Source organism: Carlito syrichta, unplaced genomic scaffold, assembly GCF_000164805.1.
Source record: "Carlito syrichta isolate Samal-C Ts95f unplaced genomic scaffold, Tarsius_syrichta-2.0.1 Scaffold156281, whole genome shotgun sequence".
Taxonomy (NCBI): domain Eukaryota; kingdom Metazoa; phylum Chordata; class Mammalia; order Primates; family Tarsiidae; genus Carlito; species Carlito syrichta.
The window spans coordinates 46,874-74,285 of record NW_007100377.1 but is presented as its reverse complement, the minus strand read 5'-3'; the positions used below and the strand labels follow the sequence as shown (position 1 = coordinate 74,285).

Below are 27,412 nucleotides of genomic sequence, written 5' to 3'. Positions count from 1 at the left end.
AATAGATTAAAATCCAACTAAATGAAGAAAATATTGAGGGTGCAAATTAAAAGGACTCACAGAGAACACTGAATAAGTGAAAAAGAAACCCACATGGAAATATTTTGATGAAATTCTTAAACTTATTATTATAAAAATAGAAAAAAATCTGACCCTTTCCCAGCATGTTGTACCTCATCAATGCATATGATTATAATTTGTCAATTAAAATAATATTACTTTAAACATTAATAACTAAAATAAATATTTTGTAGTTTTCTCCAAAAAAAAAAAAAAAAGATTCTAAAACAACGTGGGGGGAAATGTTTAAGCTATAAAATAAAAAGTATTAAAATGTATATATGTTCCATGTTTGTTATTCTGGAGAAAGTATGTAAATGTGAATACTGTCTAAAATAAATACATTAAAATGCCTCTGGTGGTTTAAGGGATATTTTTGAAATTTCTACAAAATTATTCTTATAATTATTTTGGAGAGGCTATTGGACAATCAAATACATATTTACTATTTGAACTATGAAAGTAGCTATAAATTATTTCCATACTAGCAGGCTGTACTGTCGATACATAATTATACATGTATACAGTTTTTCTAGAGTTGACATAAGCAGATGTGTTGAAGGGAAGTGTTAATTTCAGAACTGACACATGTCAGTTCTTTCCTATTTTATAAGAGGAGGGAAATATACTAGATTCCCATATTTGTTAATTTCAGAGGGTTTTTTCTGCATCTGTTTTCTGCATTGAGCACCCTCTTCAAGTGTGGAAACATCACCAGGATTCCCAGAAACTTAAACACTTGCATCATGTAACCCAAAAAAGTGTTCACTGCCGAACTCACTGCATATCAGCAAGACCCTGGACACAAATCCTGAACCTTTCCCCAGTCTCACCGCCCCTCTTCTGGAAGGCAGCTTTATTTTCCTGTGCTGATCAGCCTAACACGCTTTCAGCATAGCTCTTATTACCAGCCCTCTCAGGTCCCACAAGTCCCCTAACTGGAAGACTCATGATGCTGTGTGAGTTAGTGCTGCCAGGGACCCAGGGTCAGTTGGTCCAAGTCATTTGTTTTACAGATGAGAGTATTTTGGCCCAGAAAGAAGAAAGGACTGCTTCCAAGCATCACACACATTTACTGATTAGTCCAAAGACTTACCTTACCTCCAACTTATATGGAGTAGGCTTTCTGAGATGACCCAGGGGAGGGGCAAGATAGAAGCTCTGAGCCCACTTCTCCACATTTGACAGAGGACTTGGCAGTGAACGTGCAGAGTTGTTTTTGGTTGTTACCCTTAAACACCACCCAAGAAGGTATCACATCTGGAGCTACTTCTTTCTCCTCCCTGAGATGTTCCAAACAGCCGCCCAAGACAACTCACAGGGATTCTTACCTCCAGAGGGTGTGCCAGCAACTCTTCTGAGGAATTTAACCCACTCCTCCATCTCCGCCTGGGAGCTGGCCATGAGGACATAGGAGTCCTGTCCCATGCGAGTCTGGTCCCATGAGGCTGAAGAAAGAAGTGGCACTTATGAAGATGTTAGAGTGGTAAAGGGACCAAAGCAGGGGGAAGAGAAGACAAAGCTGAGCTGATTCCTTGGTTCAATAAAGTGCTACCAGTCAAACAATGCAAAAACATTATCTAATTACCCACAGTGAAACTGGATACCCATGTACTCTTATTGCTTTTGCTGAAGCTCTAATTCTATAGTCAAATTGTTGAACACAATGATTTGCAATTGGGATGGCTTAGGCTGGGAGTTACTTTTATTAAGAGGACAGAAGTCATTTCTCACCAAAAGGAAGAGGAAGTTCATGGTGCAATTTCAGCAGTAGAGGAGACAGAATCAGCCCATACAAGTCTGAAGACCAAATCATCATGCCAATCATGGATATTTTCCTACGCTAGCTCTGAGCTCTGTCATGGGTGAAGGAAAGGTAATGGCAACCTTAGATGGGAGGGACAATGAGTACTTATGTGCCTTTTCCTCCAAAAAATGCTATTTCCTTTTCAGAGTACCACTCCCCTGACTGCACAAGACCTTGCAAATGGTAGGTTCTCGATACTCAGCTAATGGATGTGTGAAATTTGTTAGGACTTTCTTTACCATTCTTGCTTCTAACCTAGGATTATAGAGAGATATAGTATTTCCTGAGTTGGGAACCTCAAATAGACAAGAAGGTGGAAGAAAAGTGAAGGATAGGAAAGAACAATGAGGGAATGGGGAAGGTGATAAAAAGAGAATCACAGAGGGAGAGAATCAAGAGAGAGGAGAGTATTAAATACAGGTCTTAAACCATGTAGTTAGTAGCAGATCTGAGACTAGAACTTTAACATCTTCCATTGGCCTCCTTGCAAGTGGAAATCTGCAAAGTTGGGATTTTCTTTAGTTGGTTAAAAAAAAAGTCTTAGGACAGACAAGAAAATAATAGTAGTCCCTTTCAATTATAGCATATTAATAAATTTCAAAAAAGCCTTTGTAAACATCAACCCATTCTTCTCACAATGGCAGGTCATCTCCCACTGGTTGTGCTCATACCTGTAAACTCCAGCAGGGCAGCAAAAGACTTTCAAATGCCCTTTGTTTCTGGTCTCTCGAACCTATCTTAATATCACTGAGCCTCACCTTCTTTCACCCTTTGGAACAGCCTGATTCTGAATCCATCTTCTCATTAGGTCATCAACTTTTCTGACCAGAGGTGTCAGTGTATGGAAACGCTGGTCATTAGGAATATCTTGAGAACTGAGTGTTTCCAGAAGTAAAATGGGAAGCAAAAGGTGCTCAAGACAGAATTAAAAGATCCCCTATGAATTACAATGTCCCTTTGAAATAGGATGGGGAGTTAGTCCTATTTCCATTTTATAAATAATAAAACAAACCCAGAGACGGCAAGTTACCTGCCCACTGGTATCCATCGAGCTACTGTCAGACGCAAGGCAAGACCACCTGTCTCCTCACTCCCAAGAGAGGTTCCCCTAGCACATATTGCTTCCAAATTTGAACTTTAACAACATTTATGTGGCATCCTTTCCCCATCCAGGCCTACATTCTAGTCTACTGTGTTTTCAAGACACGCCTTTTCTGTTTACTGTGATTTCTGGGAGGGTCTTTTGTTCTGTCATGAGCAACCAACCCCACTGGGAAACACTCAGCTCTCAGGACATCCCTGAACCATCAAGACTTCCAAGCACTGACCCTTCTTGTTAAGACAGCTGATGACCTGTTGGCAGGGTGATTCAGAATCAAGTTGTCCCAAAGGGGGAATGAAGGTGAGGCTTGGTGATGTTACGATAGGTCTGAGAGAATTGAACCGAAAGAAATTTGAAAGTCTTTTGTTCCCCTGCAAAAAATGTTTGGGCATAATTATGGTGCTGGGACAGGCTTTCTCCAAGGGAAATTATCTGATGTTAATACAAAACCCATGAACAACAACTCTGCCCTTCGGCATATATTTTTTCTGACATAAACACAGTCTGTTCATGTGTCATCCATTGGGCTGTTTCCCTAGTTGAAAGTGGGCCACCTTTCTTTTCTTCATCTTTCTAAGGAGCTCCTATCCATTCTTTAAGACATAGCTTAAATATTGTCTACCCAAAGGTCCATTTCTTTTTTTTATTTATCAATATTTTTTATTATGATATTGTGGGGTACAGTTAAGGGTTAGGTATACAAATACGTTTCGTTCAGACATAAGGGTCCATTTCTTTATTTTTTTTTTTTGAGTTGGAGTCTCACTCTGTCCCCCAGATTGGAGTGCAGTGGCTGCTCCCGGCCACCACAGCCTCGACCTGCTGGGCTCCGGTGATCCTTCCGCCTCAGCCTTCCGAGTAGCCAGAATTACAGGCGTGCGCTACCACGCCCGGCTGATTTTTTGATTTATGGTAGAGATGAAGTCTCACTGCCCAGGCAGGTCTCGAACCCGCGGGCTCAGGCAATCCACTCACTCAGCCACCCAAAATGCAGGATCACAGGCTGAGCCACCGAGCCCGGCTAGGGTCTATTTCTTGACATCTCTTCCCTCTACACCAAATTGAGTGGGGAGTCCCTATTCTATATTGCCTTAATATCCTGTCCTTATCTCTATCACAGAAGTAAAGTATCTTAAATATTAGTGTTCTTATCAATACAATTGAAATAATTATTTATTGTGTCCAAAGCTGAAGCCCTAACCCCTCCACCCAAAAAACTTGCTACATACACAAATATCAGCAAATCCATATTTTCCATTATTTAAGCCAAAACCTTGGAGTCAACCTAGATTTCTCTTTCCTGCATGCAATCCATCAGCAAATGAAGTCCTCTATACCTTCAAAAGGTATTCCCAAATTGCTTATTTCTCAGCTCCTCCGTGGTTGTCATCTCTGACTTGGATTCTTGCAAGAGCTTCCTCACTGGTCTCCCCGCTCTGTCCTTCCACCATTACTTGGTTTTTATTCTCAACTCAAAAGAGTTTTAAAACATGAGTCATATCATGTGACACCTCTGCTGAATACCTCACAATGGTTTCCCATTCTCCTAGCATAAAAACTAAAGTGCTCAATTGCCTACAAGAGTCTATGAAATCAGTATCTGCCTCTGACCAAAATGCCCTACTTTGTCCTAAACGATCACTCCTCTCTAACTACACTGGCTTCCTTGATGTTCCTCAAGCATGTGAAATAGGCTCAGAAGCTTTGCCCTGGCTGTTCACCCTTACTAAAATGTTCTTCCTACAGATGTGCCCTTGGCTCACTTTTTGCTTACTCCTTCAGTGCTTTCAGATCTGTGCTCCAAGGTCACCTTCTCAATGACTCATATTCTACCAGCTTTGTTTAAAATGACAGATTGACCACCTCAGCCAGCACTTTCTCTGCCTTTGCTTTAATTATTTCCATATCACTTATCCCATCAAAAAAACTACACAAGTTATTTATTTGGTTGGTCGCTAGCCTCGTTCCCACTAGAGTATAAGGTGCGTGTAGGCTGTTTTGTTCTTTGCTAGATCCCCAGTTCCACAACAGTACCTGGCTCATAGCAGGTGCTCAATAAATTTTTTGTTTAAATGATTGGCAATATCTCATAAAGTGATGTGAGCATTAAATGAAACAACATACAACAGAAGGAACAACTTACCAACCCCTGTGACTCCCTGGAGTAGGAGGAAAACAGAGAGTTGTTCTACTAGTGGTCTGGAGAGAGAAGGAAGCTTACCCTTAATTGTTGTCAAACCCAAATTTTTAAAAAAGCCTAGAGTAGCTACAATTAAAGGTTCCTATGTGGGCTTTGTGCAACTAAACCTGATGATCACAGAGAGAGGATGCTATCTAGGAAATCCATTTCTTCCTCAGCATTGGCCCCTAAGAATCATCTTGCACAAGAAAATGACAAAGAGGGGAACTTTAAATTCTCTATGGTATAATATTAAAAGCATCTCACTTTTAGCCTAATCCTGAATTGTACTCCACATCTTTAAAATAAAATAAAATAGAATAATTTTTTTAAAAAATGAAGGTGTCTCACTTTAGGTTGTGTGGAGCCTTGGAAGATAGTGTTGCTTTAGAAAAAATTGTTCCCTCCCTTTGGCTTTAGAATTATTTGTCCCTATGGGATGGGAGGGGGTGGTGACAGAAAGGGAGGAAGAGAGAGAAAAGTAGAGAGACACAGAGAGGGAAGGAGAGACAGAGGGAAAGAGACAGAGAGAGGGAGTGGAAGAGAGGGAGGCAGAAGGGCATAGGGATGGAGAGAGGAAGGGAGGAAGAGGCAAGCAGAAGGGAAGAAGGAGAGGGAGAAGGAAAGGGAGTGGGTGGGAGAGGAACAGGGGGAGAGAGAGAGAGAGAGAGAGAGAGAGAGAGAGAGAGAGAGATTGTTAAATAATTCCCTCAGTAGCCTAGGAGACTGCTGAGAGTGTGAGTGAAAATAGGTGAAAAATCTTCCTCCTACCCTGGTACAGCAATGTTCAATGTTCAAGAGTAGGTATTTTTGGTGCAAAGTCCAGTGGATTTTCGACTGGAACTCTTAAGTAGATTATCTTAGATGGAAAGCACAGGCTTTGGGATACATGTTACCATGGATGGTTGTGTCCCATGAATTGCACTAAGAGAGGAATCCTCAGAATAGATTAGTCAAAAGAAATCCAGATTTTCCTGGAGAGGATAAACTGAAAAAGTAGGCTTTTCTCTTAGGAGGGAGAGAGGAGGATGGACCTTCAGATTAAAAAACACGGGAGTGTCTGTGAGGGGATCACATAGGAACGTTAAAATTTTTTTCTTTTCTATAAATAGTCGTAGCTATTAGGGTCTCTTTCTGTATTATAATTCTGTCTAGTTATCCCCAAAATATCATATGTATCAGGCACTGTACCAATTATTTCATGTCAATGTCACTACTTAATCCACATTATCATCATCATTGTCCTCATTTTACAGATAAAAAATAGAGGCAGGGAGAAATTAAGTAACCTGTTACACAAAAGGTAAGTGGCAGGGTCAGGGTAAGCTGGCTCTACTGGGCAATTCTAATTTCTTTGCTACAATGCCTTCTCCATCAACTTTCGTATGCACACAGCCAACTTGTGAGGAAGAAGGAGGGAATTAACAGAAGGGGTGCTCAGGGGACTTGTGTCTTTCCTGTTGTGGCCAGGAAAGCAACAGAAGTGAAACTGTATGCCTGATTAACAGTCCTGGAGTTCCTGTCAGGGCCAGGGCTGTTTTAAGAGCAAGACACAGGAAGACAGGGAGAAGCACCTCAGGGTGGGAGATTCAGGAGCATGCACCAAACTCTTCTTGCTCCAAATGCACTTGAAAGAAAGTGACTTTTGATTGGAAAGGGACACCTCTGGTGTACTGCTCATATGTGCAATAGGTGATCTGAAGCACCTGATACATGCTAAGTGCTCAGGAAGTCAGAGCTGTTTCTCCTTAGATCATTTTGAACCTAATGACACTGCTGACTTCTCACCATTTTTGACCTGTCAAAATGACAATTTCACATGGTTCAATTTATATGTTAATTTCTTTTTTTTTTTTCGAGTTGGAGTCTCACTCAGTCGCCCAGACTGGAGTGCAGTGGCCGCTCCCGGCCACTGCAGCCTCGCCTGCTGGGCTCCAGCGATCCTTCCGCCTCAGCCTTCCGAGTAGCCGGAATTACAGGCATGCGCTACCACGACCGGCTGATTTTTTGATTTATTGTAGAGATGAGGTCTCGCTGCCCAGGCAGGTCTCGAACCCACGGGTTCAGGCAATCCACTCACCTCAGCCTCCCAAAGGCGCGGGATTACAGGCTGAGCCACCGAGCCCGGCTATTAATATCATTTTAATGTCCCACTCACCTTCTAGAGCGAGCACGTTCTAGTGAGTAAAAAGGGTGCATTTTTCACATCAGTGACCCATGGCCTAGTGTAGTACCGGGCTCCAAGCACCCTCTCATGAAATGCTTACAGAATTTAACTGAATGCATGCATGTTTAGTTCATGAGTATTATTCAAGCATTTGACACTAGTTAATGAACTGGGATGGCTTCACTAACTATATACAGAATCACTATATGTTCTTACTAGGTTGTTGGTTAGTTGGTTGTGGTAGGAGTCATTGAATTGACTTCAAGGATCCAGAAGTAAAACTGAAGTGTAATACACCTCTGTCCCACCTTTTCGCTTACCTGGAATGATTTCAAAGACAAACTTCCCAGGTTCTTCTGGATTTGTGGCAATCTCCTTGATTGTACTTCCTGGTAGATACATATATCCCTGAAAGATCAAAAGTCAGGCCTTTAAGAAAAGCAGCAATTTGGGCAACTCCCTAGGGTTCCCTCCAATTGTGGGAGTTTTCTGTCTTCTCAATAAATCCTGCTTTCTCACTCATCAACAAGGGCACCTGTATAATGAACATTTGTATAGCTAACCCTGAATTGTACCCCACATTTTTAAAATAAAAAAATTAAACGTTTTTTAAAAAGAAAAAAGCAGCAATTTAATCACCTATGAACTAAAATTAAGTTGGAGAACAAATAGGATAATAGTGGGATGGGGAGAAGTACATGGGAAGCTAGCCTCTCAGTTTTCATGAGGCACTTCTGCTACTCAGGTCTCCAGAAAATTAAGTGGCAGCTCTCTGGGAACAAGCAAGTTGCCCAGAGAGAGAAGGACGAGGTCCTGACATGAGAATGAGCAGGGGGTGTGCTGTCACCAATACTTGCCTCTTCCCACTTCCCCAAGGACCCAATTTCATGGTCAAACCAGACCTTGATTAGGGGTGGAGTTAATGCTGAGACTGGGGGTGCCAGACTACCTACCAGGTTGCCAGAAGGGTACAGTTAGGACTGAACCACAGGTAGCCATTTTGGGAGATGGATTACTCAGTAGCTTCAAGAACTATTAAAGCTGCACTTTCTACGTGTGTCTTTGCAATTATTATGAATGTATTATTCATTCTATCCTTCCAACAATTCTCCAAACAAGGTATCATTATGCACATTTTATAAGTGAGGAAACTGGGGATCAAAAACTCTGTAGTTTGCCGAAGGTCCCAGATCTAGTAAGTGGCAGAATGGCAGTTTATTTCAGAAGTGAGTAAAAAACTGGTGTTCCTTACCATCGCATTTGAGGTAGTACACAGCTTAACTCCACTCCTAATCCTGGATCCATGAAGTGGAGTAAGCATTCAGTAGTATATGTGACCTCTTACACACAGATATGTTGAAAAACAAGCCACTTCTACTTGTGTCTGCACAGTGCTTTACCACTTACAATGTGCTCTTACAGGCAGTATCTCAATAGAGCCCTACAACAGCTCCATGTCAAGAACATGGCAAGATTTATCACTGACACCTCAAAAGTCTAAGTGACTACACAAAGTGACATAGTTAATTTGTGCTGTAGTCAGTTATTCATGATTTACATCGCACTGACAATTGAAGGTATAAGTCTGCGTTGAGTAAACATGTGTGCTTTTATGCCAAAGCAAATTATGGATGAAGAGAACTGGCAACAGAGAGCACTGTAAGGGGATTGAACCTTCAGATTCAACCTTTCTGAGTCTTAAAGAGATCTCAGAAGTAAGATCCCTCAAGACCCTGAGAGACCGTTTCTTGGGGATCTAGAAATGAAGATATCTAAGACTGAGGGAGAAAAGAAGGAGAAGAAGAAGAGGGAGAAGGAAGAGAGAGAGAAGGAAGAGCAGGAGAAAGGATTAAAGGAGGAGGAGGAGAATAAACATGAGAAGAAAGATGAGGAGGGAGAAAAGGAGGAGGAGAAAGAATGAGAAGAAAAAGAAAAGGAGAAGAAAAAGAAAAAAGAACCTGTCTATAAAATGGAATTCTGTAATTCCTCTACATTCCTTTAATTTTACTACTTTAAAGATAACCTCTGCTACATGATCCTTGTGGTCCTCACCACCTTTAATAAATCACATCAATGCCTTCAGAAAAAATGACCCTGAGATTATGCTGATGGGCTACTTTGGATGAGTCACGGCACCAGAATAAAAGGCCATGTTACTTTTAGACAGGAAAGAGTACTGTCTGGTAGGAAGAGAAGGAAAATACAATTTCAGAGGTGCCTGCCTCCCCTAAAGTACTTCTCTAAACTGTCATTTGACACTCAAAATCATTTCATCAGAAAATAGTAAAAATAAAATACTACAAATATATATGGGCCATTTCTCAAGCAGTTGCTGGGTACCCGACTCTATAATTGTCCTGAATACATCAGTACATCTAAGCCTCATATGAACTCTGAGGGAAGCATTGTTATTTTCCCCCACTGGAGGGATGAGAAAATAAGGCTCAGAGAAGTTAATCAGTTGATACAAGATCACAAAGCTAGTTAACATGAAAGTTATGATTCAAAACGTAGTGTGATTCCAGATTACAAATAAGTCTTTACCTTCAAGTTTCACTTGCTGGAAGTAACAATCAGAGGTAGACATAATTCACACCATGATGTACATGACAGATTGCAGGTCCCTTTCCTCACCCTGACCATGAGAGCATTGAACTTCATAAATGGACAAAGGAAGGTGGGCGAGAGGAAGAGACGTCAGCAGGGGTGAAGGTGGGAGCAATGATAAAGAAGGAAGAATTGTCCCAGAAAGAAAGAATTATCCCAAGTTGTCCAGAACCACTTTCACCTACTTCCCAAGTTGACTAGGATGGACTCTGTGTAAAGATGGAAGAGGGGAGTAGGTTTTTGCTGAAGGCCTCAAGTCCTATCCCAACCAAGCAGGGGAGTCAGCAGTAGCAGTGGGATGCTACAATATCTAGAATTTTTAGAATTTATATAGATATATCTTTTAAATTCAATTATAAGTTTGTCTAGAACTGAATTTTAACCCAACTCCTAACTAAATCATTTTTCAAAATACTTATATTGGCTCACAAGAAATACCTGGTACATTTTCAGAAAATCTGTAGGCCAGTTGCAAAACACAGCCAAGACTTAGATTTAAATTCTATAAACTAATGACAAAATATGTTATATTAAAAAGATAATTATACTCAAAATATATATAACTTCTTAATTATTTACTATATCTTACTATTTTATTCTGCTGTTGTAGCTATTTACAACTATTCTATCTGTGTAGTAGAAATTTTGATAATGTTGTGCTAGTACACATCTCAATTCTGATGGGTTCAGTGAAATCACATGGGCAGCTTGCATCAGTCATGATGGGAGTATTAACACCTCAGAAATTAGAAAATTCTGCACCTAAATCAACTCTCTCACCAGAGAGCTGTATGCTAAACATCTAACAGCACACCACTTGTAGACAACTACTAGACAATGGGACAATGGGTCTACCCTATTATGCTAGGATTGTCTGAAATCATTGTTGTAGCACAGACTTAAGGGGCAATACTTGTAACATATTGCTAATTATTTCATCAAATATATAATTATACTTCTTTTGCATTTACAGAAGATATATATGCACACAAATGTATATGGATAGAAAAGGGTGAAAGAGGTGAGGATTTAGGCAGGTATTTCTTGCTGACGGGATTGTGAATAATTTTTATTTTCTATTTTGTGCTTTTGTGCATCTTACACAATCCTACCATGTACAGTTTTTGTGAACAAAACGTACATATCAAAGTGCAATAAAATATACTTATTCATTCTAAGGAATTATCATTTTATTTCTAACATTTTTTTTTTTTAGATCTGAAATGAGTGTTGAATTTTATCATATGCTTTTTTCAGCTATATGTAGAGAGGTTGTGTGTTTTTCTTCCTTGTTTTTCTGATGTACTATATTGACAGATTTCCTAAAAACTGAATTATCCTGTTCGTCCTAGAAGAAGCTTTACCTACTTGTCTCAGGCTAATTTAATCCTAAAAAGACCTTGAATTTCTTTCTTCCAGAAGTAAGGTGAAGAAGCAAGGAACTCCAAATATTTATTTTACCCTTTGGCACTAATTTATGTTTTTACAAAATAGTTTTTTACACATGCTTCATATAATTTGATCTTGTGACAAATGCAGGCCTGGTAGTATTAGCTTATTTTATAAAAGAAGAAAGAGGGTCCAGAAAAATATTTACATGGTCAAACAGTGGCGGGGCCAGGAAAAGAACACAACCTATGAACACACCTCTCACCCTCTATACTGCATAGAAACAAACACCACCTAACTGCCCTTTCTGTGGATTTGGGACGGCCAAAGCATTATTGCCATCTCCCCTTACTCTGCATATGGGAACCTGTATTGTCTTAATGCACCCACCCACTATCTTAGCCTGTAATTGCTCAACTCGGATAAGGATCGGGTTTATAAAGAGAAGGAAGTCTGGTTGCTGCATAGGAAACTAGGAAAGAACCTAGGCTGTCTGTGTGTTGGTAGGGAGTGTCTCTGTGGTCCTTCCCTGGCCTCTGCAGTTGACACACTCTCAGAGCACTCAGAGCCCTCAAGTGGAGGACCTGGTTAACCAACTCCTGCTGACATGTAACAGGTCCTTAAGCCTGCTCTTAAAGAGAACTTTCTTCTGCCAAAATGACCATTTCATTTTGGTACCATTTACCTGCCTACCCGCTCCTGATACCCACACATTTCTTATCCTCACCCTTCTTATTCCGGCTCCAGAAGTTTCCAGAGTCTGTCTTCCCTAATAAGTTCCTTCTAGCCAAGCCCACCCTGTCATCTACACAGGCATGAGCAGTAGGTGGGTGACCAGCTGTACTAGACATCCAGTTTACACTTAAGGCCCCAGGATAATTATTCATAGTGCCCTCTTTCACTCACACATCACAATGGCCACGGAGAATCAATGAGGTGGAGAGAAAAGACCTGGGCCCAAGATTTAGGATCAAAGCCCACTCACTTTCACAGCCTCAGCCACTCCACTGGGAAATTCTGTTTGCTCTACATTCAAAGTATATCCCTAAGCTGACCACTTTCCACCAGCCCACAAGTCCCATTGAGATTCTAAACACTATAATCTCTTACCTAGGTTACTCTTCCTCTTTCTGCCCAAGTCTCTTTTTGAGCACAGTAGCCAAAGCCATCTAAAAAGCCAAAGAATGCCACCTCTCTGCTCAGAACCCCGCAATGCCTCCCCGTGGTCCTCAGTGTAAATGTTCAAGTCTTTACATTAGGCTTACAGTGGCCTACAATGCCCTTGGCAGTCTGCTCCCTGCCCTCACTTCTCTGACCTCGTGCCCTCTGATTTCCACTCCCTAACTCTGCTCTCCCAACACTGACCTCCTTGCTACCCCCTTTCCAGGCCAGACACGTTTCCTTTTGGGCCTTTGCTCTGCCTGTTCCCTCTGCCTCAAAGACTCTTTCCCCAGAGAACTGCCTCCCTAATTCCCTCTCTTCCTTAGTCTTGGCCCAAATGTTGCCTCTTCATGAGGTCACTGTGACCACTCTATTTAAAATTGCAACACTTCCCCCAAACTCTTGATCCATCTAAACTCATTCTATTTTTTTCTTCATAGAACTAATCCTTTTCTAACAGACTGCATACTTCCCTTATTCGTTATGCTTATTTTCTGTCTTTCCCCCCATACTCTAAGCTCCACATGGTGGAGATTTTTAAACTCACTAATTTATTTCAAGTACCAAGAATAATGTCTGGCACATAATAAATGCTCAATGAATATTTATTGAATAAATCAATGAGCCCCCAAATCAATTTTTCTGAACCCAAATTCATTCACTCTGAACCCTTGACTGAGTGTTACCACCATCACCTCAGTTTTGTGAACCTTCCCTTAGAGCTGCACTTAGGAAACTCCTCGGTGCTCATCCTGGGACTTCCTGGAGAACCACTCTGTTATCTTTTCAACTCAGTGTATGTATCTAGACAACGGTGAAAAGGCAAAAGTGACTTCCTCTCCAATGCATGTGTCTAGTCCCATTGAGAAGGCCCCTGAGAATTTAAGTGCAATCCTAGTGGTTCCATGCCTGCCTCCTCCATGCCTCATGAGCAGGAACAAATGGCCGGGTTGGTACCTGTGGCTTCGTGTCCTCTTCGTCCTTGTAGTAGTGGAGCTGCTGGGCCCGCAGCACGAAGTACCTCTGCTGCCAGTTCTTCACGATGGACCTCTGCTTCTTCAGCCAGCCCATCTTGATGGGCCTCTCCAGCGGGTTGGGGGTGGACGACGGGTGACAGGCCGCCATCTGCTCGCCGGTCATCACGCTCCTTGAGCGAGCTACAGAGAGGAGCAGAGAGGCAGACTGACTGAGGGACATGGAGCAGCCAGCAAAGCGGGCAGCCAGGCCAGAGAAGAAGCCCCGAGGGGGCTGAGAAGTGGGTGGGGCCACCGCCAGGCCCAGTTCAGGGGTCCAGATAGGAATCAAGGAAAATCCCCCATGAACCAGAAGGCCAGCCGAGGGGCCAGCTCCTGATCACAGCCGGACAAAGACCAAAAGCCAGGCGACAGCCAGTGGCCCCGAACACAGGCCGTCCGGCCCTGCCATCGGCCCCCTCATTCTGCAAAGCGAAAGGTTGGCTGAAGCCTGCTGAAGAGGAAGTGGCCGCAGCATCTGACAAAAGGTGCTTCCTTTTTCCTGCGTGGGAGTCAGCATCTGACAAGAGAGAGGAGAAAATAATGTTTTGCTCTGAGGGCTCAGGGTGAGTCCCACGCAGCTGCAGAGGCCGCCGGAAGCCGCCTGGGCATTCTTCCACAGCGGCCGGTTTGAGGAGGAGCTAGCTGTGTGAGTTGCGACCTCACTGTAGAATGGAGTCCTTCTCCAACAGACCCCACTAATATGCCTACCTCCATCCATGCTGCCAGCCTGCAGGGGGCTGGCATCCCTGAATTTTCCTGCTGAGTGCCATTGAGCGCCATTCTGTTTCCTACCCACTGAAAATATTTCCAGTACTTTATGCTGGGCTAGGCTCACTGCAGCAGCCTTCCTGTTAACTTTTCAACTAGCTTTTTCACGCCAATAGAACTCAGAAGCAGGATTTGAAGTCCTCAACCCCCTGCATACTATAATTGGCTTTTGTTTGCATGCAAGATTTCTGCCTGTCATGGGATTAGGTCCAGACCTGTGCCTGCTCATCTTGTTTCCATGATAATTCCCACCCAAGACCACTTACCTCCCTGGTAATCCATCAGTCACCCTGGTCCTCATTCAACACTCATCTGAGCCTCACCTTCCTTCTTTCCCAGTCACTTCAGCAATGACCTTAACACCACGTTGGAGCCCTTGTCTCCCTGACCTTGTGTTTTCCTCCTTACTTGCTAAGACCCAGTGTCTGCATTCCTCTCCTGTCAAGTGCTGCTAGAGGAAATCTCCATCTTCCAATTCCTTTATTCAACTGTTGTCCATCCCCAGAACATTCACAGCGTCGTTGAACTAAGCCATCAACTTGACGCTCACCCCTCATCATCTCACCTTGTTAGGGACTAGCTCTTCCTTTCCTGGCTTTTGTACCATGGATAAATTAGGCAACTTCTCTGAGCCTCAGTTTCCTCGCTGGTTAAACTAGGATAATAATAGTCCCCACTGTATGGAATTGGAGATTAAACAAACTAACATACACAAACTGCTCAGCACAAGCCCTGGTCAAAGGTAAGTAGATGTTACTCATTATTTTTATCAATAAATGACCTTACTTCCTATTACAAGGATAGGGATCATCTTTGAGAGTTTCTTCCACTTCCCTCTTTAATTCAAAATGTCATTCCCTCATCAAGCTTCCTCTCTTCCTTCTTTCCTATCTTTAACGCATTTAATGGCCAACTTTCCCCATTGCTTTTTATTCCTATCTTTCTATCTCCTTCCAGGCCTGTGGTTCTCAATCTTTATTTATATTCATGGCATTCTTTCAGATGACAGAATCTTAAATGACATTACAGAGTCTTTCTTCCACTGACTCTAACTGTATCCTGAGTGATCACCCTATTTACATGTTTCACCCTTTAGTCCTATATTACTGTAAGGAGAGGACTCTGCAGTGACGGGGCTCCCTTCACCCTCATAACGTCTGAGTTCCTGCAGTATACCCCTGTTCCTGGACTCCAGCTTACAGTCGCTCCTTACCTCCCATCAGGGACCTGGAGAGCCACACTACATTGTGCACCAGATTGTAAGGCATACTTGATTCAACCACTCATTGGACGGACATCGTCAAAAGAGTGCTTATGAGATATACTCTGAGAGAGAAGTAATTTGATATTTTGATAACTATTTAGCACCGTGCTCACAAAGGGTTTGCTTTATATCAGTGTATCCTGGCAGCCCACTGAAGAACTTTATTCAGAGCTTGCTCCTCTGTTACCCACTATCTCCAAGGTCTACCATCTGTAACTCAAAGTTGCAGTCACTCACAGAACAGCTGATTACTTGCTCTAAAGCTATGTAAATGATACAAAGAAAGCACAGAAGGGTTTTGGCAGAATACAATGAGGAAGAGGGAATTTGAAGAACTGCATACAGCTCTGTATCTCTCTAGGTCAGAGGATGTACTTGCAAAGACTCTTATCTGGTCTAGAAAGAAGGCAGATAATAGGTAGAAATGAAAAGGTAGTTTATATACAAAACTTTTGGAGAAAATGAAAGACTGAGACACTCTGGATGATGTAAGAGTATTCTTTCCCACCTCAGTAGCCTCCGTGTAGACCATCCCAGTGTGACTTTTGTGACCATCTAACTGAAGCCACATCAGACATGAGAGGGAGGGCCCTGTTTGAGCAGTGGTGTGATGAGAAACTTTCACTTGACTTCTGGGGTGATGCCACCAAATGGAGCCAACTTAGAAGAGGAGAAAATCAGGCAGGTACTGTATGGTTGCTGTAAGGACTCAGGCTTCTTGGGTTACCACTTGAGGCCCACAGACACTATTAGGACCACAGTGGAGGACAGGAGAAATGGAATGTCTCAAACAGCATTGAGTGAGTGGGATGGAGCCTAGCAGAAGCCAAAAGACACTGCAGATTGAAGGAAAAAATAGCTCAGCATAGAATAAATCAATTGCTGGTATTATTTTGTGCAGAGCTCTGTGAAATTTTTTATGCTCTGTGGTGGCAACAGCAACAACAACAACAACAACATCCCTTGAGAAGTATCTGTGCATTGCAGAATGGCCTGGCAAAGGCAGGAGTGGGTGTGAGGATATTATGTTCCCAGACCTGGCCAAGAGAGGTTTTAATGCCCTTGTGGCAGGAAGGCACCACCTTGTCTGCCTACATATGGTCAAGGCTCTTACTGATCATATTTTTATATTCCATAAATGATGCCACTCACTGTGCATCCAACCAGTGTTTCTTTAGTGCCTGCAATCGTCCCACCATAATTGGTGTGACGATGGGCATTGAGCCATCCACTATAAGTTAGAGATGTGGATAGCTCAGTACAAACCTCCACACTGCTGGAATTATGCCCAAACACTAGTTGGGGTCTCAGATGAGACAGTGATTAGGTTTTCTGTCCCATATGCAGAGCAATCTCCCACCTTAGCCCTCAGGGCTGCTCACCAGCCAGGCCTATCATGAGATGATTCAAATATCAGAGAAGAAAGTCTGGGGGGACCTTGAATTTGACTTGGTTTTGACTAACTTTCTTTGTTAGTTTCTTTGAACAGTCTCTCTTCTTTGTGGGTGTGACCTGTTCCGGAGAAAGTAAACAAAGAGATTTGTTACTATTAATGGAGCTGTTTCTCATAATGAAAATAATAACCATGATAAGCTTTGCTTATGAGCCAGTCATTGTACCTTGAGCACATGTTCCCAGCCCTTTAGGAAAGGCGGTCTGAACCAGGCTGTGGGCTGGAAAGACGACTGCAGGCAGACTGCAGTGGTGAGGGGGAGGGGGTGGTAGAAAAGGCAGTTATTCAGTATTTATAGAACATTCTGGAATAAGTGGGAAATGAGAGTCTCCATAAGGTCAGAATCCCTCCCCCACAACATCTTTGCTCTAGTAGGGAGAGAAAGAACAGGCCCCTAGCACTACACTCTTCGATACAGTGCCATGAGTGGCTGTGTACACTTCAACGAATTAAGTCAAAATTTAGTTCCTCTGTATACACTTCAAGGAATTAAATTAAGGGAAAATACCAGCTACATTCCAAGTGCTCAGTAGCCTCACTGTGTCTTGGACAACACCGTCAAAGAATATTTCCAGCATCATAGAAAGCTCTGTTGGCCAGCATTTCTGGAATCTGAGTGCTATCATTGCAAAGTATGAGATGGAATGGGCCGTGAAGGTGGGACAGCATCTCATCAAATAGAGAAATTAAGCTGCAGGACCCAGAGAAGAAGAGGCTTTAGGTGGCAGAGGAGGCGTTCAATCTTGGTCTGAGAGGTAATAGGGAGCCATCTCATGTTCCCAAGCAAGGGAGGACCGTGATACAATGTAGATGAGTTGTGTTAGTGGGCTGCTCATTCTGAATTTTAGTCTGCAGATGAGAGAAGATACCAGAAAGAAAATAAGAGAAATGGAAAGAGTGCCCTGTTCCCAGGGTTGTTGTTTCTGCAGAAGTTAGCAGCTTTTTACCCCAAGTTGGAGCAAGAAAAGAATTAAAGAAGGAAGTATAAACAGAGAAGTCAGTTGAAGAGACATCATCACTTCCTTTCTTCATCTTCCCATCTTCTGACCCCTAAGTCCCCAAATAATCTGCTCTCAACAATACCTCAGTCTAGAATCTATTTACTGCTGGCTCTATGTGTGCAAGTGAGATGTGAGTACTTCTTTCAAAGCTGGGGGAACTATTTCAGATATTTTCTCAATATGTTGATATGAGTTTTGCATTCACTTGGGAGTCATGTTTATATGGATTTGAAAAGGTTGTAGAATTTGCATGGCTTCCCCCCAGCCTTCTCTCCTGAGCTGCAGACCCATCAGTCCAATTGCCTGATGTGTCTCCGCGGGAATCTCAAATTCAGCGTGTTGCTACCTTCTACCATTCCCCTGCCTTGCACTGACAAGTACACCCAAACCTGCTTCACCTCCAGTTGACTCTCTGTAGTGCAGTGAGTGACATTCTCCCTGCGAACCAACCACAACAGAAAGCTGCCATTTCTCATAGTCAGCACAGATGACGTATCTTATGCCGACATGAGCCTTGTAAAACACAAATCTGATCATGTTACTGTCCTGCCTAAAACCTCCGATGACCCCTAGTGCCTCCTTCCTGAAAAATGAAGGCTAAGCTTTCTAGCCTGGAACTCAAGTCCTTTGTGGCTTTTCCTACTACATTTCCTGCTTTTGCTGCAAACCCTTCCTGGACTTGACTTATGATAATAAATTATTCCCTCTGTGAGAATGTTCTTCTCACCCATCCTCATGCATGCCCGAATCAACCTCTTGGAAAACTCTTACTCATCCTTCAAGACCCACAGCTTCTGCGAGAAGCCTTCCCAACCCAGCCAGTCTCGGTCACTCACTGACTCTGTCCCTGTATCAATGGGGGCATGTGTGTATTGTAACCCTTATCACCTTGCTTGGTACCTTTTTCTTACTCTGTCTTCCTTCTCCACTTGCAGTCTATGAAGACAGGGATGCTGCCTTGATGTTTTGACCTTGTTTTTCCCTGTATTCCAGCACCTAAAATAGTGCCTGACAAAGAAGACAGAATAAAGTAGCAGAAGTGCGCAGGTTACTACATATGCAGCCTTGGGTAAGTCACATTCTAACTCTAAGGGGACAGTTTCTTCTCTGTGAAATTTTAGTGATAATATGTACCCTGTGAGGTGATAAATTCATCAGGATTAGTAATGATAGATAGACAGGTCCCAGCCAGTACCTGCCTCTTAAAACATGGGCATTAAATGGAAGTTATGATTAGTAGCATTTTTATTCTAGAATTAGAGTATACTCAGTTTCAAAAGACTCAATTTTATGTTAAATGGGAGAAGAGAAAAAAAGATACTAAGGATAGAGGTATGAAAGGAGGGAGAAAGAGGGAACAAAGGAAGAATAGCTTGATATGGCACAATATCCCAAGCGCAAATCCAGAGGCCAGATTTAAGATAGTGCTAGTGGAAAAGGAAAGAATATGAGAGGCAATCCTGAGGCAGACCCCCAGGCCTTTGCCACTGGCCAAAAAAGGAAGAGTGGGGGACAAAGATGTTTGTGAGGTTTGGGGTTTGAATGACTCTGATTCATTCATTCAAGGCATACTGATTGAGCATGTGGCTTGCCCCAGAACCATGTCACGTCCAGGGGCCGTAAGGTCAACCAGACAGAGCCCTGCCTCAAAGAGCTCGCAGACATGGGAGATCCATTTGAGAAAGAGGAAAGGAAATCAGAGAACAAGACCAGTTTGGAAAGGCAGGTGAGTCCAGGTCTGGACATGATGAAATATGAGGGTAGACTGAAAGCTTCAGGCCTCCCCAGAGCTCTGCTTTTGATAAGTAAGGCTTATAGATTTAGAAAGTGATGGGGGTGGGGGGAAAGGTGCCAGGAGATTTTAATGACATGGATCTCAGATCAGAAAAGTAATAGAATAGATGGTCAGAAACCAAAGAAAAATCTTAGTGCAAAAGAAATTAGCATCTAGCTAGTAGAAGCTTTTTGATAAATATTTGTTGAGTGAATAAAAGAAACATTTTAGAATGAAATATGAGGCCTAATCAGGCATTTTATATTTGCAAAAATCCGTGGTCAATTTACCTCTTTGCAGGATTTCTAGATACATTCACTTGTATCCACTCAAGCAGAGTGGCCAGTAGAAGATATTATCCCTGATCTGGTAATAGTGAACATCATCAGTTATAGTTATTTATTTATGGAGTACTCACCATGCACCAGCCACAGTGCAAGCACTTTATATGACTAGTCTCATTTAATGCTCATGTTCTTTGTGGTATCATAATGCCACCCACCATTTTTCAGACAAAGAACTGAAGTTCACAGAGGTGAAATAATTTGTTCCAATTAACAGCCAGAAATCTGATTTCAAGGCCCAATATCCCCACCTAAGCCACACAGCCTCGAAAGGAGCATGTATTCTGATGGTAAAAAAGATATCCACATTGGTAATAGACTTGATGTGTAGGAATTCACAGAGTTAAAGAATTCAGGGTAAAAGTGGACAGAAGAGATGGTGCCACCCTTCCCCTCAGCATGGAACAAAGTCACGATTCCTAACCTATCCCGTGAAGCACCGGCCTCAGCCCCACCCATTTTGCCCCAATATTGTGCATAAGCAACTTTGTGCTACTACTTCCGCTCAATGTATGCTCTACACGGTTCAACAGACTTGAAAAAACAGTGACAGAGAAATGGTACTGAAACCTCAAGCCTACCACTGAGGGGCCTGACACCCCAGCAGCAAAAAAGGGACATATTAGGTAATTTTGCCTTGTCTCACCAGCTTGCTACTCAAGCTCATAGGAAAAGACCTAAGGATTCTGACCAAAGCCCAGAGTGGCCAGGGTGTGGGAAGGTGGAAGACTGAGCTAACCCAGCATGTCAGGTCCACATGATGGCTGAGGAGACAGCTGCTGGGAGCCCTCTCAAGCAGCAGATCCTACCTCACTGCCTCCTGGAAATGATAAAATAGATTCATATGTTCTTGCCCACACCCTGCCGACATAGACACAGGCAATGCTTGCCCCGCCAACTCTCACACCCATGCATGCAGACCCCCAGCAACTCCCCTTAGCAGATGATGGGATGATACCCCAGTTTCCACCCAAAAGCAGTTAGGACATTTGACTTTAGAGCTTCTAGACTCACTTTCTTTTATACCTTTTCTGTCTCCAAAGCAAACTGCCCTCCATTTAAAAGCACCCCCATTCAGGGGGTTAGGAGGACTTTTGCAACTTGTCTACCTTTAAAACTAGGCATTGACATTTTAGGATAAATGTATCCTGAAATTATTCTCTGTGTTTTTTTAAACTCTAAGTTTTATTTTTAACTTTGGCATGAAAAACACTGCCTCTTTAAAAGGAAACAAACTCTAAGACAAAAGACAGCAAAGGAGCTTTCTCTCTGTACCCAGAAATTAAACCACATAGGCCTTCCTCTTTGCCTTGACACTCACCCTTGAGACTAATTTATATAACTGAATTCATAGAAATACCTAAAAGTTGTTTCCTAAATGCCTGCCTCAATACCCAGGAAATGAGTAGGTTTAATTTTCTCATGTTCTATACATCTAGAAATGGTCTTCATCATTTGACAAATATTTCAGCCTAAAAGGACAACTGTTTCTTTGGAAAGGAGCTTACACAGATAACTAAGTCTTCTGCAGGAAGAGGTAAAAACGCTGTCTCAGAAGCAATACGAGAAAAAGAAAGAAAAATTATCTCTGTGGGGAGTGCAGACAGAGAGAGTGAGAGTGAGAGAGAAAGAGGACTGGCTTTCTGGGGTTTTTTTCCCCTTCGGCAGTTCTGGAAACCTGAGCTAGCAGCAAGTCTCACAAGTTTTTCAACACCTCAGAAAATTCTCTAGGCCTAGGGTGTCTCTCCAGGGCCACCCCTCATGTGTTCATGTTTTGTGACTTTCATGTCTGTTAGAAATTTAGAGTGCAGTTGCCTCTTGTAGAGCTGCATATGTCTCCATCAGTTGCAACACTTTACCCGGCCTTCTCCGCCTATCTCTGCATAACAGGAAGCCACGTGTAATAACAAGAAGCTTGCAGAATTGTGAACGCTTCCTACTAAACACTGCCCTGGAGCTGCCTCTTCCTCAGCACAAGGTAAAGTAGAGATTTGGTAATCAGGTGATAAATGTACCCTGAGTTGACAATGTGGCTGGTTAACTGCATATGCAAGCTACCTGCTTTCCCAGGCATAAATGTAAGAAACAAAAATTCTCATCATGTAAGACTGTGGGATAATTAGCACAGTAAGTTCCACTTAGTACCCTCATGGTGTGTTAAATTAAGAACAGTATTAGAAGTATTGACCCTTTTGTTGTCAAAGCTAGTTATTCATTTTAGGTAAAAGGGTTGCTTCATTGGATACTAGCATTCATAAATAAATAAGTACATTAGGATGCTTGAAGTATTTTCACTGTGCAAGCATGGATGAGTCTAGGGCCCCAGTATTTCCCCACAAAAATCCTGCCTGGCTAACACTTAAGTGCTGGCAACTTCAATCAAGCATTGGGCCTTGAGTAGGCTACATCACTGCTCATCCTAACAGACATCACTGCAGTCAGTTCCTGGGGTCTTCAGGAATAGTGATTGACTGAGAGTGTGAACAATGAACAATGCTAGCAGCGGGGTGGACCCAGGAAACAAGTCATGATATGTTCCTCCTATTCTTCAACCTGGTAAACAACAACAAAAAAATTCCATTAGAAATTGAGGCAAGTTGATTGTGGATAGAGGATAAATGATCAGGACACAGGACAAGGTGGTTAAGAAATAAAATGTCCATGTTTTTGAAGACATACACTTAAGCATGAGGGGAAAAAATGTGTTGTGTCTGGGATTAATTTGAAAATATCTCAGCAAAGAAAAAGGTTAAAAAATAAAAAGAAAGGGAAAAAGAAAATGTGACAAAATCTTGATAATTGCTGAATTTCAGTAATTGACCTACATAGTGCTTTACTGTATTTTCTGTATTGATGTTTGAAATGTTTATATAATACAAAATGTTTTTCAAGATTCTATTAGACTTAAAAATAGATTCTATCAGGCTTAATTTTTTTTCACACATCAGCTCCTGCCCTGAACTTCAACTTGCCAATTTTCCCAGGCTGCATTTCCAGACCTTTTATTCATCCCTTAGAGCTCAGCAGAGTGACACTACCCAGATGTTATACCACACACGTACACATTGCATTCCCTTCCAGACAGATCCACCCTTCATTCCGCCTGCACTGTCATTTTATCAGTTAATGAATAGGAAGAACCGAGAGACCCCTGATGCTTCCAGTATGAATAGTATTTCCTGTAAAGTCAACTTTTACTCCAACATTTAGTGGTGAAGAGGGAGAAAGGGCAGCAGGAACCCGAGGGAGAGAGTCCAAGGGTGATCTCTTTCGGAGCCCAGGAGGGAATGCCCACCTGGAATTCTAGGTGAACCGATTTCATAGCAATAGCTCCCGTTTCCAAATTTTCATTTAAATGACCAAAGGACTCTCTCAGTAATAATAAGGGGAAATCTGAAATGAAAGTAAAAGTAAAGAAGGATTTTAGGTGAGGCTAAAGTAAGAAAAGCTGGCCAATCCATAACTCAATGTATGTGGGAACAACCTGCCCCAATGGAATTGAAAAGAGCCCAGGAAGAATCCTCACTTCAAACTCCTAGAGAGGAACAACAGTGCTGGAGGCAGGGAACAGATGGAGACCCAAGAACCACTTCAGGAAGCATGTGCAGAACAGAGGCCTGACTGGGGCACATTGCTTGCAGTTTACTTTAGGTGTCCAAAGTCAGGCCTGATAGCAAGTGGCAGTTCTGTGTCGCTGGCTCCTAAACCCAGGTCACTGTACCAGTGAAAACAAATAGCACTTTTCCAACTAACCTGGAGCTACCACAAGGATAAAAACAAACAAACAAAAAGAAACTCTCCACAAACAGAAGAGGAGCTACCTTCTCTTAACTGGATGCTTCTTAAAAAGTTATGCATACGGTTACCACACTGCCCAGCAATTCCATTCCTACTCAGAAGACATGAAGACACAAGTCCACAAAAAGTCGTGTATGTGACTGTTCCTAGCAGCATTACTCATAGTGGCCAAACTGAAAACAATCTTGAAGTCATCAACAGTTAACTGAGTAAACAAAATGTGAGACAGCCAAACCAGGCAATACTACTCAGCATTAAAAAAAAAGAATAAAGGACTGATGCATGCTACGTAATGAACCTCGAAAACATGCTAAGTGAAAGATGCCAAATACAGAAGACAACATATTATGAAATTCCATATATAAGAATATCCAAAAAAACACAATTTTATAGAGACAAAGTAAATCAGTGGTTGTTTGGGGTGAAGATGAGAGGAGGGTTTGATTACAAATGAACTGGAGAGAACTTTCTGGGGTGATGAAAGTATTCTAAAACTGAAGTGTAGTGATTGTTACACAACTCTGCAAATTTACTAAAAATTGTTGTACACTTACAATAAAGGAATTTTATGGTATATAAATTATACCTCAATAAAGCCTAAAAAGAAAGATCAAGAACTAAATATATATAGTTGTCATATGCAGACACACATACACACACACACACAAACACACACACACACACACACACACACACACACACACACACACACACACACACATAATGGAAACAGTGAAGAACAAAATAGTCTCCGCACAGAAAAATTAATAATTTCCAACACATTTTATGAAGTTAAATAGACCACAAACTCTACAAAGTTAGAGATTTTTGCCTGTTTTTTCACTCATCTACCCCGTGTCTAGAATACTTCAGAAATGCAAGTATACTTCAATATTCAGAAAACTAATAGATGGTTTATCCCATAAATAAGTAAAAGAATTTAAAACTCCATGTGTTTTCAAAGGGCTGTGAACTTGCATTTGATAAATTCATCATTTGTTTATATTAACTGTTAATTATTAAGAACAGAAGACTTCATTCTTAGGTGTTAAAGAATATCTATCTCAAACCAAAAACAGGAGAGAATTTAAAAAATGCTCTATGTGACTCAAAATTCAACTACTGAAAGTTGGAAAAATTATAAATTCTTAAGACGCAGGCCAAGTATTGGCTTGGGGTTTTAGCTGTGTAAGGAATAATGCTGTACAAGTAAAACTCCTAAAAGAAACAGAAATGACCCAGCAGAAAACTTCTGACACTTCTAGTGTGTCATATAATTGAGTGCTCTGGAGTATGTGAAAATTTCATTGTTGTGACATTTTACGATTCTGTTAAAAAATTTTTAGAGTTTGACAGAACAAATTATCTTAAAATGTATGAAAGAGAATCATGTACCAAAAAAATCCAGTGTCAATGTCCTGCTTAGAACTACTGACTTCTGAGAAATTATTCAGATTTTACCTTTTCATAAAATTTATGTCATTTTACCAGCATTTCTATCAATTTCAGGCAATGCTTCATGGTTCTTGAGTGAGGCTTTGCAGAATGCAGAATTTTCCCTATGATACTGCCACTGACATCTGGCAGTTCTGTTTCCTCTTCAAAGCTGTCAAACATTATCAGCTGTCTGAAGAATGCTTTAGGGGGTTTCCTTTTATCACCCAAAGTCCACACAAAAATGTCAGGACTTATTTTTATGCATCTGTGAGTAACCATAGTGCCCCGTCTGACCCGGGCTTTCTTGGTGCACACTCTGGTTTCTGCCCTGATAAGTATTGAGTGATGAGAAGGTCACAGTTCTCATAGAAGAGCTAGAAGAATACCATCATTTCTTTTTTCTTTTTCCATTTGTTTTTATCTAATGGCCAGTGAAGGCTCAGCTAAGCTTTGAAAGAGTGGGTGCAGAGGCTGAAAAACAGGAACCGTGGATGAACAAACAGGAAGCGGAAGAAGGAGAACCATGACACCCAGGGTGCACTCCCAATTCTGAATCCCTCTGGGTTAGCACACTTAATAGCATAATAGACCTTTTTAAGGTGAATAAAAATAATGTAGTGTTTGATTTGATTAATTTTTCCAATCATAACTTGCAATGTTTTATTTTATTTATTTTTCCCCACTTATTTTTTATTACGGAAAAACACACATAAGATGTATTACCTTAATCATTTTTGAGTGTAGAGTTCAGTGGTATTAAGTACAGTCATGTTGTGCAACCATCACCATCCATTTCCAGAACTCTTTTCATCTCACAAAACGGAAACCCTGTACCCATTAAATAGTAATTCCCCATCCATTCTTCTCCTAACCCTGGCAACCCCCATTCTTTCTTTCTCTCAATTTGCCTACTGTAGGTACCTCACATGAGTGGAATCATACAGTATTTATCTTTTTGTGACCGTTTATTTCACTTAGCATAATGCTCTCAAGATTAATCCATGTTGCAGCATATTGTAGAATTTTCTCCCTTTTTAAGGTTGAATAATATTCCATTAAATATATACACCACATTTTGTTTATCTATCCATTTGTCAAGGAACTATTGGACCACTTCCACATTTTAATTATTATGAATAATGCTGATATGAACATGGTGTACATGTAGCTCTTAGAAACTCTGCTTTAATTTCTTTGTGTATATATTCAGAAGTAGAATTGCTGTATCTTATAATATTTCTACTTTTAATTTTTTGAGGAACTGCCATACTGTTTTCCACAACAGCTATACCATTTTACATTCCCAATAGTTAGCAAGGCTTCCAATTTCTCCACAACCTCATCAACACTTATTTTTTTGAATAGCAGCCATCATGATGGGTGTGTGGTTCTATCTCATTGTAGTCTTGATTTGCCTTTCCCTAGTGATTAGTAATATCAATAGCATCTTTTCATGTGTGCATCTTCTTTGGAGAAGTGTCTATTCAAGTCCTTTGCTCATTTTTTGAACTGAAATTTTTGTTATTGTTATAGAGTTTGAGTACTCTATAGATTCTAGATATTAATCCCCATTAGATATACAACTTGCAAATATTTTCTCCCAATCTGTTGATTGTTTTTTACTCTGTTGATAGTGTCTTTGGATACATAATTTTAAAATTTTTCATGAAGTCAATTTTGTCTGTTTTTTCTTCTATTGCCTATGGTTTTTGAAATCATTGCCAAATCCAACGCTGTAAAATTTTTGCCCTATATTTTCTTCTAAGTATTTTACAGACTCTGGGTACTCTCTGGGTGAGATCACCTATCAAGGGACTCAAGGGAAATGGTTAAAAGAACTCAGTCACAAGCAGTCATGTTGCCACTGCCAGACCACTGCCACCAGTGCCTTGCTAAGCTGTGGTGTTGCCATGTGCCCTTTGAGCTACGACCAGGCCATGTTTTCTTAAGCTTTGGCCCCCTCCCGTACTTTAGGAGGTGAATCTCCTCTTTCTCTCTCTCTAATTTACTTTATAAATAAACCATATTTTCAAATCTTAAAAAAAAGAATTTTACAGTTTTAAGTCTTAACATTTAGTTCATTAA

General features: G+C 41.5%; 1 protein-coding gene across 2 annotated transcripts in view; it reads right to left on the bottom strand.

Annotated features, from left to right (window-relative positions):
- The window catches only part of ARHGAP25 (Rho GTPase activating protein 25), a 108,649-nt gene that overhangs the window by 41,524 nt on the left and 39,713 nt on the right, over positions 1-27,412 (bottom strand). Inside the window, exons 2-4 of one of the 2 annotated variants that reach the window (XM_008051017.2) lie at positions 13,430-13,629; positions 7,636-7,723; positions 1,392-1,508 (exon numbers count right to left, since the gene is read on the bottom strand). In XM_008051017.2, the coding sequence (XP_008049208.1) occupies positions 1,392-1,508; positions 7,636-7,723; positions 13,430-13,629 (405 nt within the window). The remainder of the gene's footprint in view (positions 1-1,391; positions 1,509-7,635; positions 7,724-13,429; positions 13,630-27,412) is intronic. The other variant, XM_008051018.2, reaches the window with a different exon arrangement.